Source organism: Mytilus trossulus, chromosome 4, assembly GCF_036588685.1.
Source record: "Mytilus trossulus isolate FHL-02 chromosome 4, PNRI_Mtr1.1.1.hap1, whole genome shotgun sequence".
NCBI lineage: Eukaryota > Metazoa > Mollusca > Bivalvia > Mytilida > Mytilidae > Mytilus > Mytilus trossulus.
In genome coordinates this window covers 78,192,320-78,206,467 of record NC_086376.1, presented here as the reverse complement: position 1 = coordinate 78,206,467, position 14,148 = coordinate 78,192,320, and the positions used below count along the sequence as shown (strand labels likewise).

Sequence of the window (14,148 nt, the reverse complement as noted above, 5' to 3'; positions counted from 1 at the left end):
TGTATGTCTTTGTCATATGATTCAAATCTTCAATTCTATACCATCTATCAGATTATCTGCAAAATGTCATGCCAAAAAAATATATAAAAGGAATAGTATCCTTAAAAAAGTCACATGCTAGATAGATATTAGAAGATGTGGTATGAGTGCCACTGAGAAAACTCTCAATCCAAGTGGCAATAAGTAAAAGTAAACCATTATAGGTCAAAGTGAGGTCTTCAACACGAATCATTGGCTCAAACTGAACAGCAAGCTATGAAGGGCCGCAAAAGTTACTAGTGTAAAATTAAATTTGTCTTAACTTTCTTTCTAATTTTTTCTTCTTCCTGGATTGACATATCTGTTTTGGGTGTTGTTACTGAATGCGTTATGTCTTCTCCTTTTTGGGTGTTGTTTCTTAATGCTTTATATCTTCTTCCTGGATTGACATATCTGTTTTGGGTGTTGTTTCTGAATGCTTCTGTGGAATCTTTGTCAAGTTTTAATGTTGTTTCTGTTTAGACAAATATTTATCATTAAAAATATTATCAAATATGTTCTAGAATTTCGAAGAGTATAGATGCTTTGTTATAGGGTCTGGCAATAGTTTGCACACCAAATTGGCGGGTTAACTATTATTTCTGAAAAATAATGCTTATTTAATTGATTGTTTACTTCAGTGAAATGAAATAAATTCAGTGAAAATTTGTGTAGAATGTACGTAAAATATGCTGAATACTGAAAATTGTCTTTATAAACGCATTCCTTTTGCACCTTGCAATGTGCATAGAATTTGCCTTAAGATGAAATTTTTCCAGATATATTTGTAAAGTAAGAAATATTTCATATAATAATATCATCACCAACAACGTTTTTGTGTATGTATGCATATTGACGTGAAAATTATGTTCTTTGTGACAACTATACCCTTAAACATCGAAGGAATCGTAACATTGTCACATTATTAAACTATACAAAGCCATTTTTGCAGATTTTGTGCTATTAATATGGTAAAAGATTAGTTACTCAAAGAGAAAAGCTTATGACTCTTTAATCAGAGTGAAATAACAAAATAGCATGAAAAGTGAAAATTTATAGAGATTCTGAAGTCGCGACTCAAAAAGAATTTTAAGACCATAGATTTAGCGTGCTTTCTAAATATAAAACTTTCACTTTGACAATTTTCTCATTTCCATTTTTAATTTTATACTTTAAGTCAATTTTGAAATAACATTAAAAAGGATGAATACTTTTTTCCGAGTTTTTGTTTAAGTTTAACATAACGCTTTTCTGTAAAAGAAAATCATTTAGATACACACCTTGATGTTATGTGTAGTTAAATCGTGTTTTATGTGGTAGTTGTTAAATTCTGTTTGTATGTAATCAAATTCAATACATGTATCATAAGAAGATGTTGTATAAGTGTGAATATGACAGCTATCATTCCAAGTCACACTAGGTCAAAATACGTACCCTTGGCTCTCATCGAACAGCAAGATAGGGTTCCAAAATGACTAGTGTGTTACAATAAAAACAGGAAAACTAGCCGTCTAATATATATTAAAAAAAAACAGAAATGAAAAACACGAATGAACAACACCAGCAAACGACAACCACTGAATAACAGGCTCATGAATAAGGACAATGTTTTCATTTATTACGTGTATTTGGTTGTTTTAGTCAAATAACCTGTGTTACAAAACCCACCAAAAAATGTTAATATGCGCTTGTAATGTACGTTTTTATTTAGTTTCAGAAAAGATTGCAACTTACTGTCTATCATTTGTATATTGCTATTGTGTCTCTTAGTTGTTTTACTTTATTATACGAATTTGGAAAATGTTGTAAGAGTCAAAACACAATACCACAGACCATTTACATTTGATACGAACACATATATGGGAAAGATCAAGAAAACAAATATTTCCACAGAAGATTATATTTACGATAAAATGAATGCTGCAGACGATCTTGAAGGTAACTTTGTTCCAAATACTGTGTACTTTTCATGGTGTAAAAAATACACTATTCCATTCAATGTTTATATCAGTATTCTTACAATTTGGAGAACATTAAAACCTGACATCATAGTTCTCACGACCATTTATGATGATATCGAATCTGTTACCAATACCAATGAAAAGCCTGACCCTTCCCTTCGCCAGGAAAATTATAACGATTATAATATGTGGCTTGGACTTCTCAAAAATACTATACCAGGATTTTATGTGTTAACTGTAGATAGAACTTCTGACCGTGAAGACGAGTGTGCTCTAGGGTACATTTTTCAAGAACTTCAAGATAAAGGTGGTATTTATTTCTTCAATAATGTTTTCCCTACATGTTCACTGCGGTCATTTAGGAAACGACGATTTTCATTGGCATTTGATAAAATGAAGAAACTTAGTTTCATATTCACAGAAAGAAAAAGCACTAGATTCACTAGGTTTAAGAGCCGATATTTACTAGAACATAGTAATTATTTTGTCAACAATAGCACAAAGTGTGAAAATGTAAACACATACACCGGTGGAAATTCCATATGTGTAATCGTACCAAAGTTAAATCCACTAGACGTAATTAATTCAATATCACCATTTGCTCTTTTAGCAAAACGAATATTGTACGAACATTCTGACATTAATGCACAGACTAATTCTGAAAGTGTAACACCAAAGATTGTCCACATGATATGGTATGGAACAAGTAATCTACTATTTCAAAACTACTTAAGTCTTAGAAGTGTTCTAACTATTCTTAATCCTGACAAACTATACATACATGGTGATGTCATCCTTACTGGGTATTATATGCAAAATATATCAAAAGATCCACGTGTTATTTTTGTGTACAGGCATAAGCCGCAGTATGTTTATGGAAATAAAATTAAATTCGTGGCTGCAGCTAGTGACGTCTCAAGATGTGAAATTTTATTACGATATGGTGGAATCTACACCGATTGGGATGTTATGTGGGTGAAATCTGTTGATGATTTAATTATGAAAGGTTACAGTGCCGTTGTCACTTTCGATGTTCAACCTTGGACGTACTATCCTGACACAATTCAAACTGGAGTTATAATTGCAAAATCCCAAAGCGACTTAATAAAACATTGGCAAGAAAATTTCAAAAAATTTCAGACTAACAGTTGGTGGTTTAATGCTATGTACTCACTTTATAAAGTCTATGAACAATTACCCGATTCTGTTCATATCGAACCTCGACTACAGTTCTTTGTCAATCAAAAAATCGAACCTGCCATCCGACGTTCAAAGAGAATTTCAAAACCCAAGAAAAGAAATTTGATTGGATTTATGATGGAGTTTACAGTGTACATGTTCCTTGGCCTGAACCATTTCCAGGATACGAGAGTCACACGAGTGTAATGCAAGGTAGCGGAATGTTTGCCGAAATAGGACGTTACATACTTCACCAAAAGTACAAATACGATCATGAAAGTAAAGTTAGAATATAACAAAAACGAAACTTTGTAAATCCCAGAAAACTGTAAACTTTACTTATATCAAACTAAAAAGCTTGATAATTGAAAATGAAAATTGTTTTCTTATATGATTAAATAAACAAACATGTTATATATTAATGAAATCACAATAAATGAAACGCCTCCGGGAGCGGGAATTTCTCTCTGCACTGATGACCTGTTGTTGACCTTCTGTTGTTGTCTTCTCTATGGTCGGGTTGTTGTCTCTTTGACTCATTCCCCATTTCCATTCTCAATTTTATTATAAAACTAAAAACAATCATATAAAGATCATCGTATTTTTCCAAAAGATACTCAACGCAAAGCTATACACCGTCTGATATAAATTAAACCAAAGTAATGAAACAAATCAAGTTAAAACTATAAAATCAACATCATGTTTTCATAGATTTTGTATTTTTTTTTAATTTTAAGGTTGTTCTACCTCAGATATACATTACCGTAGTCGTATGCGGCAAAATTTGTAGGATTTTTTGGTTCATTATGGTCTTAAACTTTGTACGTATACTGTATTTGATCTTCTTTTATTATTCGCGCGGCCATGGTGAGTTGTTTTGGGTTTTTTTGTCGATGAAACGCACGTCTGAGCTCAATACAAAATTTTAATTTTAATCCTTGTATCGATGATGAGTTTATAATAGGGTAAAAGAAAACCGGCTATGAGGTTCCTTGGTTTGGATAGGCCCTTGAACATAGTAGAATTGAAATTGTTTTTTGAGATATTTAAAAATCCTCGTTCGCTTCAGATCATTTTTAATGTCTTCTCATGCTGAGTTTGTGCATCACATTAATTTGTATGTTTCTAGGTAGGATCCTGTGGCTCAGTGATTTCCATAGGTTTTTTTTTTTTAGTTTTAAATTTGAACTCATACCAGGCTATTGGTCTTTTCGGATGAAACAATGCACTTTTGAAATGCAATTGCCTTTACTGCTGATTATTGTATCGTTTTTTATGTCTAATTGCTTAAGATCATACAGATCGAAAGTGTCTTGCAGTTGTTAATATCTTGTCGTCTGGTATTTTTTAAAAGAACAACAACATTCTGCTACTTCTGGTATAAAAGCAACCTGTCTAGATCTATTCTTTTCATGAGACTTTAACATAGAAAAAGAAAATGTGGCATGATTGCCAATGAGACAACTCTCCACAAGAGACCAAAATGACACAGAAATAAACAACTATAGGTCACTGTACGGCCTTCAACGATGAACAAAGATCATACCGCAAAGTCAGTTATAAAAGGCCCCGAAATGACAAAGTCTTCCAAAGGTCTTGTCTACTACCATTCTTGCTTTTGATAACATGTGATTAGAATACTTTTTCTGCAGTTATAGCTCCTTTGTTACTGAAAGGTTTCACTAACAATAGCATAGGAGGATATGTTGCCCCCAGTTAGAAATGGACTAATTGTTGTGTCTTCCAGTTCATTTCTGAAACAGAGCATTAATTGACGTGTAAACTAGAACTCTAGCATCATGTATGGGACCTGCTCAGCTAATGATATTATTCGAAACTTAACATGAAGAGTCGACTACTGCTTGTTATATTATGGAATACAAACATAGTCTATTGTTATTGTCTTTTGGTAGTACTTTCGGAGCAATGATTGAAATATTGAAACACTGAAACTCTTCACTTTAGATGAAATTGTGTATTATGTAATTCTTATAACGTACATTTGAAAGGTTATAAAGGAAACAAATTGTGCCCTTTTCTTGCAGACTTGTTTCTTTTTTTTTAACCTTTTTTTAACTTGTTTCTTTATTATTATGAAACTGACTTCATACAGGAACTTCTTATGAATAAAGATAAGAAGTTATCAATATCCTTTAACTCGACTTTCCGCTATATAGATGATGTTCTTTCACTTAATAATTCAGAACTTGGTGACAATGTTGAACAAATCTATCCCATCGCATTCGAAATGAAGGATACTACAGATACATAAAAGTTGGTCTCATATCTTGACTTACGACTAGAAATTGACAATGAAAGTCAGTTGAAACAAAACTTTACGACAAAAGAGATGATTTCAGCTTTCCAATTGTGAACTTTCCATTTCTAAGTAGCTCCATTCCAGCAGCACCTGCATACGGGGTATATATTTCCCAATTAATACGATATTCCTGTGCTTGCATTTCCCATCATGATTTTCTTGATAGAGAATTGCTCCTCCCAAGGAAGCTATTAAACCAAGAGTTCCAAATGGTGAAGTTGAAATCATCCCTTCGTAAATTTTACGGAGTTGGTTGAACGTTATGGAATAACCGTTTCAAAATAGATATTGGGTATGTTCCTTACGTCGTAACTACATTCCCCTTCCCATTCATGAATGTGACCTACCGAATTAGACTATTCACCAGATTTGTTATCACATAAGCAACACGACGGGGGCCACATGTTGAGCCGGATCTGCTTACCCTTCCGGAGCACCTGAGATCACCCCTAGTTTTTGGTGGGGTTCGTATTGTTTATTCCTAAGAAATCAAGCATCTTGATAATATCAGTTTTAGAGAATTTTTTGTTCGAATCAAAGTGGTCCTTTACAAAGTAGGATTTATTCCTCCCTAAGACAAGATACTTCGTTGTCCATTCTTTTTTATGAAGCAAAGCAATACCAACTCTTTCAATTTGTCTTTTAGTTTGGAATGTGGAATACTTGTGTAAAGAGTAGAAAAGTCATATGTTTTAATACTATTACAAGATGAAAGAGAGTTAGATTGTATGTACTCTATAAGATCTTTGGAATTTTTAAGTATCCACATCTGATTCACGCCACCTCTAGAATAGGCAGTTTCACAATAACTTTGATTGCCGATAAAATAAATGTTAATAATTCAGAAAGAGGTTTCGTGGAGCACTTGGAAGACCCAGCAATATACCGTTGTGTGTAAGGACACTTATGTAGTTTAGGTATCCAATACAGTGATGGAAGATCCAGTTCGTCATCTTTGGTTGAAATCAAAAGGAATAAAGAACAGACCTATGATTATCCCGGATTTCCTCTTTGGTAAGTGTCATGAGGGTATATATTTAGTTTCCAAGTGAACTGTCAATACCTAATTCGTTTATCAAGCAGTTTAAGTAATGACTTTTACACACCAAAACGATGTTATTTGGGGCTTTGTCTGCGGGGACAACAACATATTTGTAATGGAGGTCGAATAGTTGTTTTGCAACATTTGGGTGTCTAAAGATTGACGAGCATGGGCATTGATGGACCCATTCAGTTTCTTAATTTTGATTTGTATCAACAACCTCACTGCCTTAATCCATTCGAAAAGAGTGTCTACGTCTTCTTTCTCACGCTTTGTCCATTGCCTGGCATAATCCTCGACTGAATCCAACAAAATTTCAAAGTTGTATTTCCAATTGATTGATTTAGGCTCACGATATTTCGGACCTTTCGATAACACATTTCGTAGAGAAGTGGTATTAACAATGTTGAGGCCACCAGTAAGAACGTGGTCAGCAGGTTCATATGTGAATTGGAAATTAGCACAAGTGCAATCAGAAGGTTTAGACATGAATATGGAAGGCTTAACTTAGTCAAAAAACACAAATTAACACACAATGAACGAATAAATATGATCTATCATACTGAATGAAAATATATAGCTAATACAAATTATAAGGGACAAATAGTTAAGGTAAAACATAAATAAAAAGGTTGACGCAATACCGCTGTGAAATATTAATCAATTTTTAGAAAATCATTACTTTTGGAAACAAACACCTGCGTCATAATATACACAGGTAAATATAAATGTATTTTTGTAAAACCAAGTTCGAGACGTAATGCTTAGGCCTAAGACAAAATATCAATTCTGCAATTTCTATAAACATTCTCTCTCGGTAGCTGTAAATATTTTTCTTGTGTATGTCCGGACACTCGTTTATTTATAAGTTCTAAATTGACTGATATGAATTTCTTTATTATCTTTATAGATTAACAGTGTATTGAATACCTTATATTCTGTTTTATCTTAAACAAAAGATTCTCGAAGTTACTTTATACAATCATAGAAAATATATGAATTTGGTTTTTTTTGTGTTTTTTTTTAATTTCGCAATTCGTTTTGTGTTCAGTGGCAACTATTATTGATTTCCCATATAGTTTCGGATACCGCTCAATAGTTTAAAAAAAACCAGAAAGGTCAGGACTTCCTTCAGTTTTTATAATTAAAATATTTTCAAACTTCTGTCTGTCTCTTATAGCTTCTTCCTTGGCTTCTCTAACATCATATTCTATTGTTGATCTTAGTAGGTTGTTTTTTTTTGTAGTTTCGGCGTCATTCCCTTTTTACAGGTGACGAAATTTGTCCACGTCATCTTTTTTGTCATCTTTTTCGTCCATTTGAGACTGTAAAATAATTGCTTTTATTGATATTTTAGGATTTAAAAATCGTGTTAACTGTTCACAATATTTATTCTCAAATCTTTTGACGTTTTTTTGTAACAGTTGTTATTGCTGATTGTTTTAAATTGTAAAATGTAAGGAATGTGTATAGATACAGAAATGAACGGAGTTTATTGGTAAAATAAATGCCTGTTATCATTTATTAAAATTGACGAGTGAATGTTCCGAATGGACAACAGTTAAACTCAGACGAGACTAATTTAATCAATCTGTGGGTTGTCAAAATGTATCACACTTTTCCAAAATAAAATTTAATGGAAATTGGAAATGTGTCAAAGAGACAAACCAAAGAGCATAAAACAGTCGACGGCCTTTATTCAGTCTACAATACAACGGGGGAAATCCCGCACTCGGAAGCGTACTTCAGCTGGCCTCTAAATTGAGATGAGTACTAGTTCAGTGATGATAGACGAAAATATATAGATGAAAAAAAAGTACAAAACAAAGGCAAGAGGCTCCAGATGAGGCTGAGTTTAACTTGTTAGATCTCAACCCCTCCTCATATATTATATACTTCTAGCCAATGTAGAAAATCCAAACACACAACAACACGCACAGTAAAATTCAGTTTAAAAGAAGTCCGAGTCCAATGTCAGAATGGATAAAAAAAGAAACTAAAACAAATTAAAATGCATCATACATAATTAACTAACTATTAATTCAACATGTTCGTCGACTATTTTCATTGTCTATTCTACCTCTAACTGTGCAAGAAAATATAACATTGATTTTGCAAATTTGTATATTGCTTTATAACATTTTGAATAAGCCGTATAAAACACTGCTAGTGTGTTTCGTCTATATTTCTTTTGTTTTGTTTGTTTTTAAAGTGATTTTAAAGACTACAACACAGTATTGACTGCTGTACACTTCCCTCCATTTTTTAAAACATCTTCACCTATTGACTGTCATACAAGTGAGAGGTTAAACTAGCTATAACACCAGGTTAAATCCACCATTTTCTTTGTTAGAAAAAAATCTTTTTTAGAAATCGTCTGTACTAAGTTAAGAATATGACAGTTGTTATTCATTCGTTTATGTGTTTAAGTTTTGATTGTGCCATTTGATAAGGTACCTTCCTTATTGAATTTTCCGCATATTTTTTGTTTCTTTGCTTTCAAGTCAAATGAATGAGATAAAAACGCAACATATATCTTTTAGAATATTCAGTATATAACTAATGCACCATATGATAGTTTGAAAAACACTAATTACTGTATTCTTCCCATACCGTAGATTTCTCAAAACAAGCGAGATCCCGTTCTTCTACCTCGTCGTTATGAATGAGTGATGATATTCCGGTCATCATGGCTGACTCTAATTCATTATGTTTTTTCTTGCATGTATCCTCATTTAATTTGACATTAGCCACAGACAATTTCTCGTTTTCCCTATGACAAAATAAGTTTACATTATTTCAGATTCGAATAGATATTTTTCGTTTCAAATTAAACATTAATAATACATCAACATTTAATACCAAATATTATTATTTTATCCGAATATAACTATTTGGGTTAATCACCCATTTTTAGTAATATTAAGCAACTATAAAAACGGTCACACTTGAAAAAGGTTTGGCTGACTATAAAACTGGGTTCAATCCAGAGTTTTCTTCAGAATATGTCTGTACCAAGCCATGATAATGACATTTGTTGTAAAGCAGGAGCTTTTGGCTAGCCATAAAACCAGGTTGAAACCACCATATATTTTTGTCATGTACCAAGTTAGGAATATGGCAGTTGTTATCAAATAGTTCGTTTCTCCGTATATTGACGTTTGTTGTTGTTGCACTTCATTGTTCCTGTTGATTCTTTGTTTTCCTCTCATAGCTGATGTGTTTCCTATGGTGTAAGGTTGTATCGAAGATTTGTTTTCTTTTAATCGATATGAATTTCGAACATCGTATACCACTCTTGCCTTTATTTATTTATGTATTCTTGTTCTAACTCTTTCATTAAACAACCAAGCGCGAAGTTCACATGAGGATATAAAATAGTTTGTCCTTATTCCTTATTGCATAATTGCTATACCATGTATTATTGTAGACTAACGTTTTGCTATGATGTACTTTGAGATTTCTTTGCTTTAAAACAAACTATCTTACTGTTTGAGTTGGTCAATAGAATGCTGCTTGCTGTCAATCTCCTCCTTAAGTGATGCCAACTGTGCATTGAAACTTTCTCTTTGAGTCTCCATCTCTTGGTGTTGGACTGTTTTCATTTCAATATCTAACTTGACGTTTGCATTTGTCGTTGTATCAATTTTTTCTGCTGACAAAAGAAACGAAAAATTCAATTGTGAAGTCATCCAAGGTCAAATATATAATTATTCAATATCAAAATGAATTTATATAAAGAACAGAAAAAAAATCACTAAAACTTCGTAGCATTTATATAGTTCAAAATTCAAATTAACTTATGTTCTATGGATTCAATAACTATAACATAAAAAGAACATCTCTATTTAATTCTACAACAAAAACGCTTATGCGTCAATCATTTGTCCTAAATTCTTATAAAACAACATATTGTTTTACATTGTCTTATCGGGGCCTTTTATAGCTGACCATGCGGTATGGGCTTTGCTTATTGCTGACGGCCGTACGGTGACTTATAGTTGTTAATATGTGTGTCATTTTGGTCTTTTGTGGATAGTTGTCTCATTGGCAATCATACCACATCTTCTTTTTTTATATATATTATCAGTCTGAAGACGGAAAATGTCCATATTTAGGAATATGATTATGACTTTGATCATACTTTTGTGATCAAATCCTTCAATGTTATTTCTATCAACATTATCTAAATCACTAATCTAGGACCGGAGGAGAATGTTTAAGTGTTCCCTCTACCTGCAATTATTTTTTTAAGGTGAAATGCTATCAAATCATAGTACATAAACAAAAGCAGTTGTAGTATATCGAAAATGTTCGGAAGTCAGAAATCGATTGAGAGACAACAATCCGGGTTATAAACTAAAACTGAGGTAAACACATAAACCATCAGAAGAAAGCAACGAAACAAGATAAACACTGAAGTGCAACGAAAAACCAAACGACAATGCAACATAAAAGGAAACGAACTATAAGAACACAACTGCAGTTTTCCAACTTGGTACAGGACATTTCAAGAACAAATGATGGGTTGGTCCTGGTTTTGCAGCTAGCTTAACTTTGCACATTTATGGTAATGTTAAATATATCACTAAAATGACCATATAACATGCCAGGACTACAGTCAAATAAATTCAAGTACATTCAGGACAGATAAATACACAAATAAACATTACAATTGGACATTTCGACATAATTATAGTTAACAAAGGTACCAGGCTTTTATCTGGTTGCAAACGAAAAAGAGTAAAAAAAATAGTATTTCCTTGATTTTTTTTTATTTTGGTGTTTTCTAAAGAAAATTTGGGAAACTTAATTTCAGATGATTAATAAAGCATGAAAATAAGGAAAAAAGGAGTGACATTTGATAAGTTACGTTCCAGTGATGGTTATTTTCCTATATGTAATGAAATGCATTGTAAAATTTTGTCTAAAGTACTGGACAGGATAAAACCTCACTTATGCCAAGTTTTTCGTCATTTGAACCAAAAAAATAAAATCTTTACATTGGGTGTTCTTCTGCTATTAAGTTATGAACAACAAAAAGCCAAATTTGAATGATTTACATGGCAATACATTGCTGTTAATGGCGCATGATCTCCTTCATTTTTTCATGTGTGGATGTTCCGTTTGTATTTATTTTACAATATGGACTTAAGTTTGCTGTTTTGCACATCATTGAAGACTGCAACTTGATTTGTTGTTGTTTACATCATTTATGTTTAGGTTGATAATTGTTTCATTGCAAATAATTTCTTATCTCCTTTTTCCACATTTTGTTATGAGCCAGATGCAAAATAATATAATTCATATCTTACCAATTTGATACATTAAATTGAGATTATCCAGTAGTTCTTTCTCATCGTTAGAGCACATCACATCAAAAGTATCTGACAATTCGTTCTCTAATGACACCTTTAAAATTTATAAATGATACTAATTATTTAAGTTTTCAAGTAAAAGTCTGAGTTTTCTGAATCCCTCTGTTTTGATCGTACTGACATGATAAAATTAAAAGTTAATGTCGATCGAATTTTACACTTTGATATGTTTGGTTTTGTAGATATTTAACAGGTGTGTCGGTCGATGCACATGATAACACTAGGCAACAAAACAGGTAAAAAACAAACGTTTTACGAAAACATGCAGCTAACCATCAGAAATTTCATGACTATGATACAAAAAAAGATTAGTTCAGGTTTTAGGTCAACATCTTTTTTGATAATTTTTAATGAATTGAATGCTGATTTTCTTAAATATACACATACAAAATAAGGACCGTACAACGATTGCTTAAATTTTGATCATCACACTTGCTTGCATATCGTTTGAATGATAACTCGCCAGGGTAATGTCTTAAGGGGCAACTCACATATGACGATCTATCTAATCTGTACGCTAAAGATCTCATTTCTTCTGGACTGATGTCATACAAATCTGGAGTAAAGGAGTTTTAAATTATTACATATTCGAAATTAGGTAATCTGCTTTTTTATTTATAGTTACCAAAAAGGTACCAGGATTCTAATTTAGTACGCCAGACGCGCGTTTCGTCTACATACGACTCATTAGTGACGCTCATATCAAAATATTTATAAAGCCTAACAAGTACGAAGTTGAACAGCATTGAGGATCCATATTCCAACAATGTTGTGCCAAATATGGCTAAGGATAAGAAAATTCTTAGTTTTTCGAAAAATTCCAAAGTTTTGTTACCAAACGAATTTTCATAACCACATAATATCTTATAATATGCACATTATAATACTAACGTATATGACAGGCTTCACATTTAAATGCTTGCTAAGGTATTTTAAGCTATTCCTCATGTATTTAATCTGGTTCTTATCATACTTTTTTCTTTAAATTACTTAAAGTTGAACATGTTGAACAAACTACTTCGCTTTATTTTAAAAACAATAATATTTTTTTATCAAATAATTAGAGAAATGCTTTCCTTTGCTTTATTCACAAAATTATAAGGTTTTTTTTTCGATACTACAATCTCTACTTCTCAAATGTTTGTTTTCCCCCAAACTTATAATTTTTTAAATCTTTTTTTTTTGTACCAACAGAGGAATTTCCATTAGTTTAAAGTAAGGCAATGATATGTGACAATTTAATTTACCATATACGAGTTTCGACTAATTGAGGAATCTTCAGTGATGCTTGAAGCAAAATATGGGAGGATTTATTTGAAAATCTCAAAAAAGAAATGAATTTCTTTATAAAGAGTGTTACTTACATGATTAAGAAAGTATTTTTCTCTGACCAATGTAAGAGTGCATATAATTTCAAACATATATGTTACATATATACAAAACGTAAAAACCTAACTTCAAGGTATACAGTGATATTGCTCGACTATCGGCATACACTTTAGAAAAGGACATTTTGATGGACAGCACTAGTGATATTTAGTCTCAAGTCGCTGGATCATAAACAAGTGGGCAGTGCCTCGAAATGGTTGACAAATTAAGATGTAAAGACAGCAATTGTTCTTACCATTTATAACAAACAAACTTAATGAAAAAAACTTTAATATTTAAAATTATTATTTAATTGAAAATCTCTGGAATTTGAATTAGTTTGACAGGACATTCAAATAGCCGTCAAACTTATATTTAATTAACATAATCTGCAAAATCTAACATTGAAAGTTATAAATTCATTTAAAATCACTGGAACATTTAATAGGGAGCAGGGACTCAAACTGGTCGTCAAACTGATATTTACTGATAGTAATGCATTATACACACCACCATTTATGATCTACCAAACAAACTCAAAGAGAAAACTGTACACAGAACATTGCTTATCTATTCAGTCAATGGACCATAACCTAGTGAGCAGGGCATTAAAAAAGTCCTCATGCTTTCCGGGAACTTTTGTCTCAAACAAGACAAAAATCAATATATCAAATAAGACAACCACTGCAGCATTTATTTTGTTAAGTCATTTCAAGAAAATTATCGGTTAAACTTTGATTTATAGATAGTGAAAAAAACTCATCATAGAGCCAGAATTTAGACATGGATACATGAATTGTATGAACAGTTTAAATTGAAGATTTCAATTGGCAGTATCTGATAATTATTTGTATAAATAATATGCATAGATTGTGTTAAAAT

The 14,148-nt window shown here is 32.0% G+C and overlaps 2 protein-coding genes across 5 annotated transcripts in view; one reads left to right on the top strand and one right to left on the bottom strand.

The window, feature by feature from the left end:
- The first annotated feature begins 1,931 nt into the window (after positions 1-1,931).
- LOC134716824 (uncharacterized) lies at positions 1,932-3,474 on the top strand. Its single transcript, XM_063579834.1, has one exon. The coding sequence runs from the start codon at positions 1,932-1,934 to the stop codon at positions 3,363-3,365; it is 1,434 nt and encodes a 477-aa protein (XP_063435904.1). The 3' UTR covers positions 3,366-3,474.
- A 3,582-nt stretch (positions 3,475-7,056) lies between these two features.
- Positions 7,057-14,148, bottom strand: part of LOC134716041 (uncharacterized) — a 28,503-nt gene continuing 21,411 nt past the window's right edge. The window contains exons 11-15 of one of the 4 annotated variants that reach the window (XM_063578726.1): positions 12,390-12,454; positions 11,836-11,932; positions 10,010-10,175; positions 9,134-9,293; positions 7,057-7,845 (exon numbers count right to left, since the gene is read on the bottom strand). In XM_063578726.1, coding sequence (XP_063434796.1) covers positions 7,786-7,845; positions 9,134-9,293; positions 10,010-10,175; positions 11,836-11,932; positions 12,390-12,454 — 548 coding nt within the window. In that variant the 3' untranslated portion in view covers positions 7,057-7,785. Of the gene's footprint in view, positions 7,846-9,133; positions 9,294-10,009; positions 10,176-11,835; positions 11,933-12,389; positions 12,455-14,148 lie in introns of those variants that run through there. The other 3 variants (XM_063578727.1, XR_010106825.1, XR_010106826.1) reach the window with 3 other exon arrangements.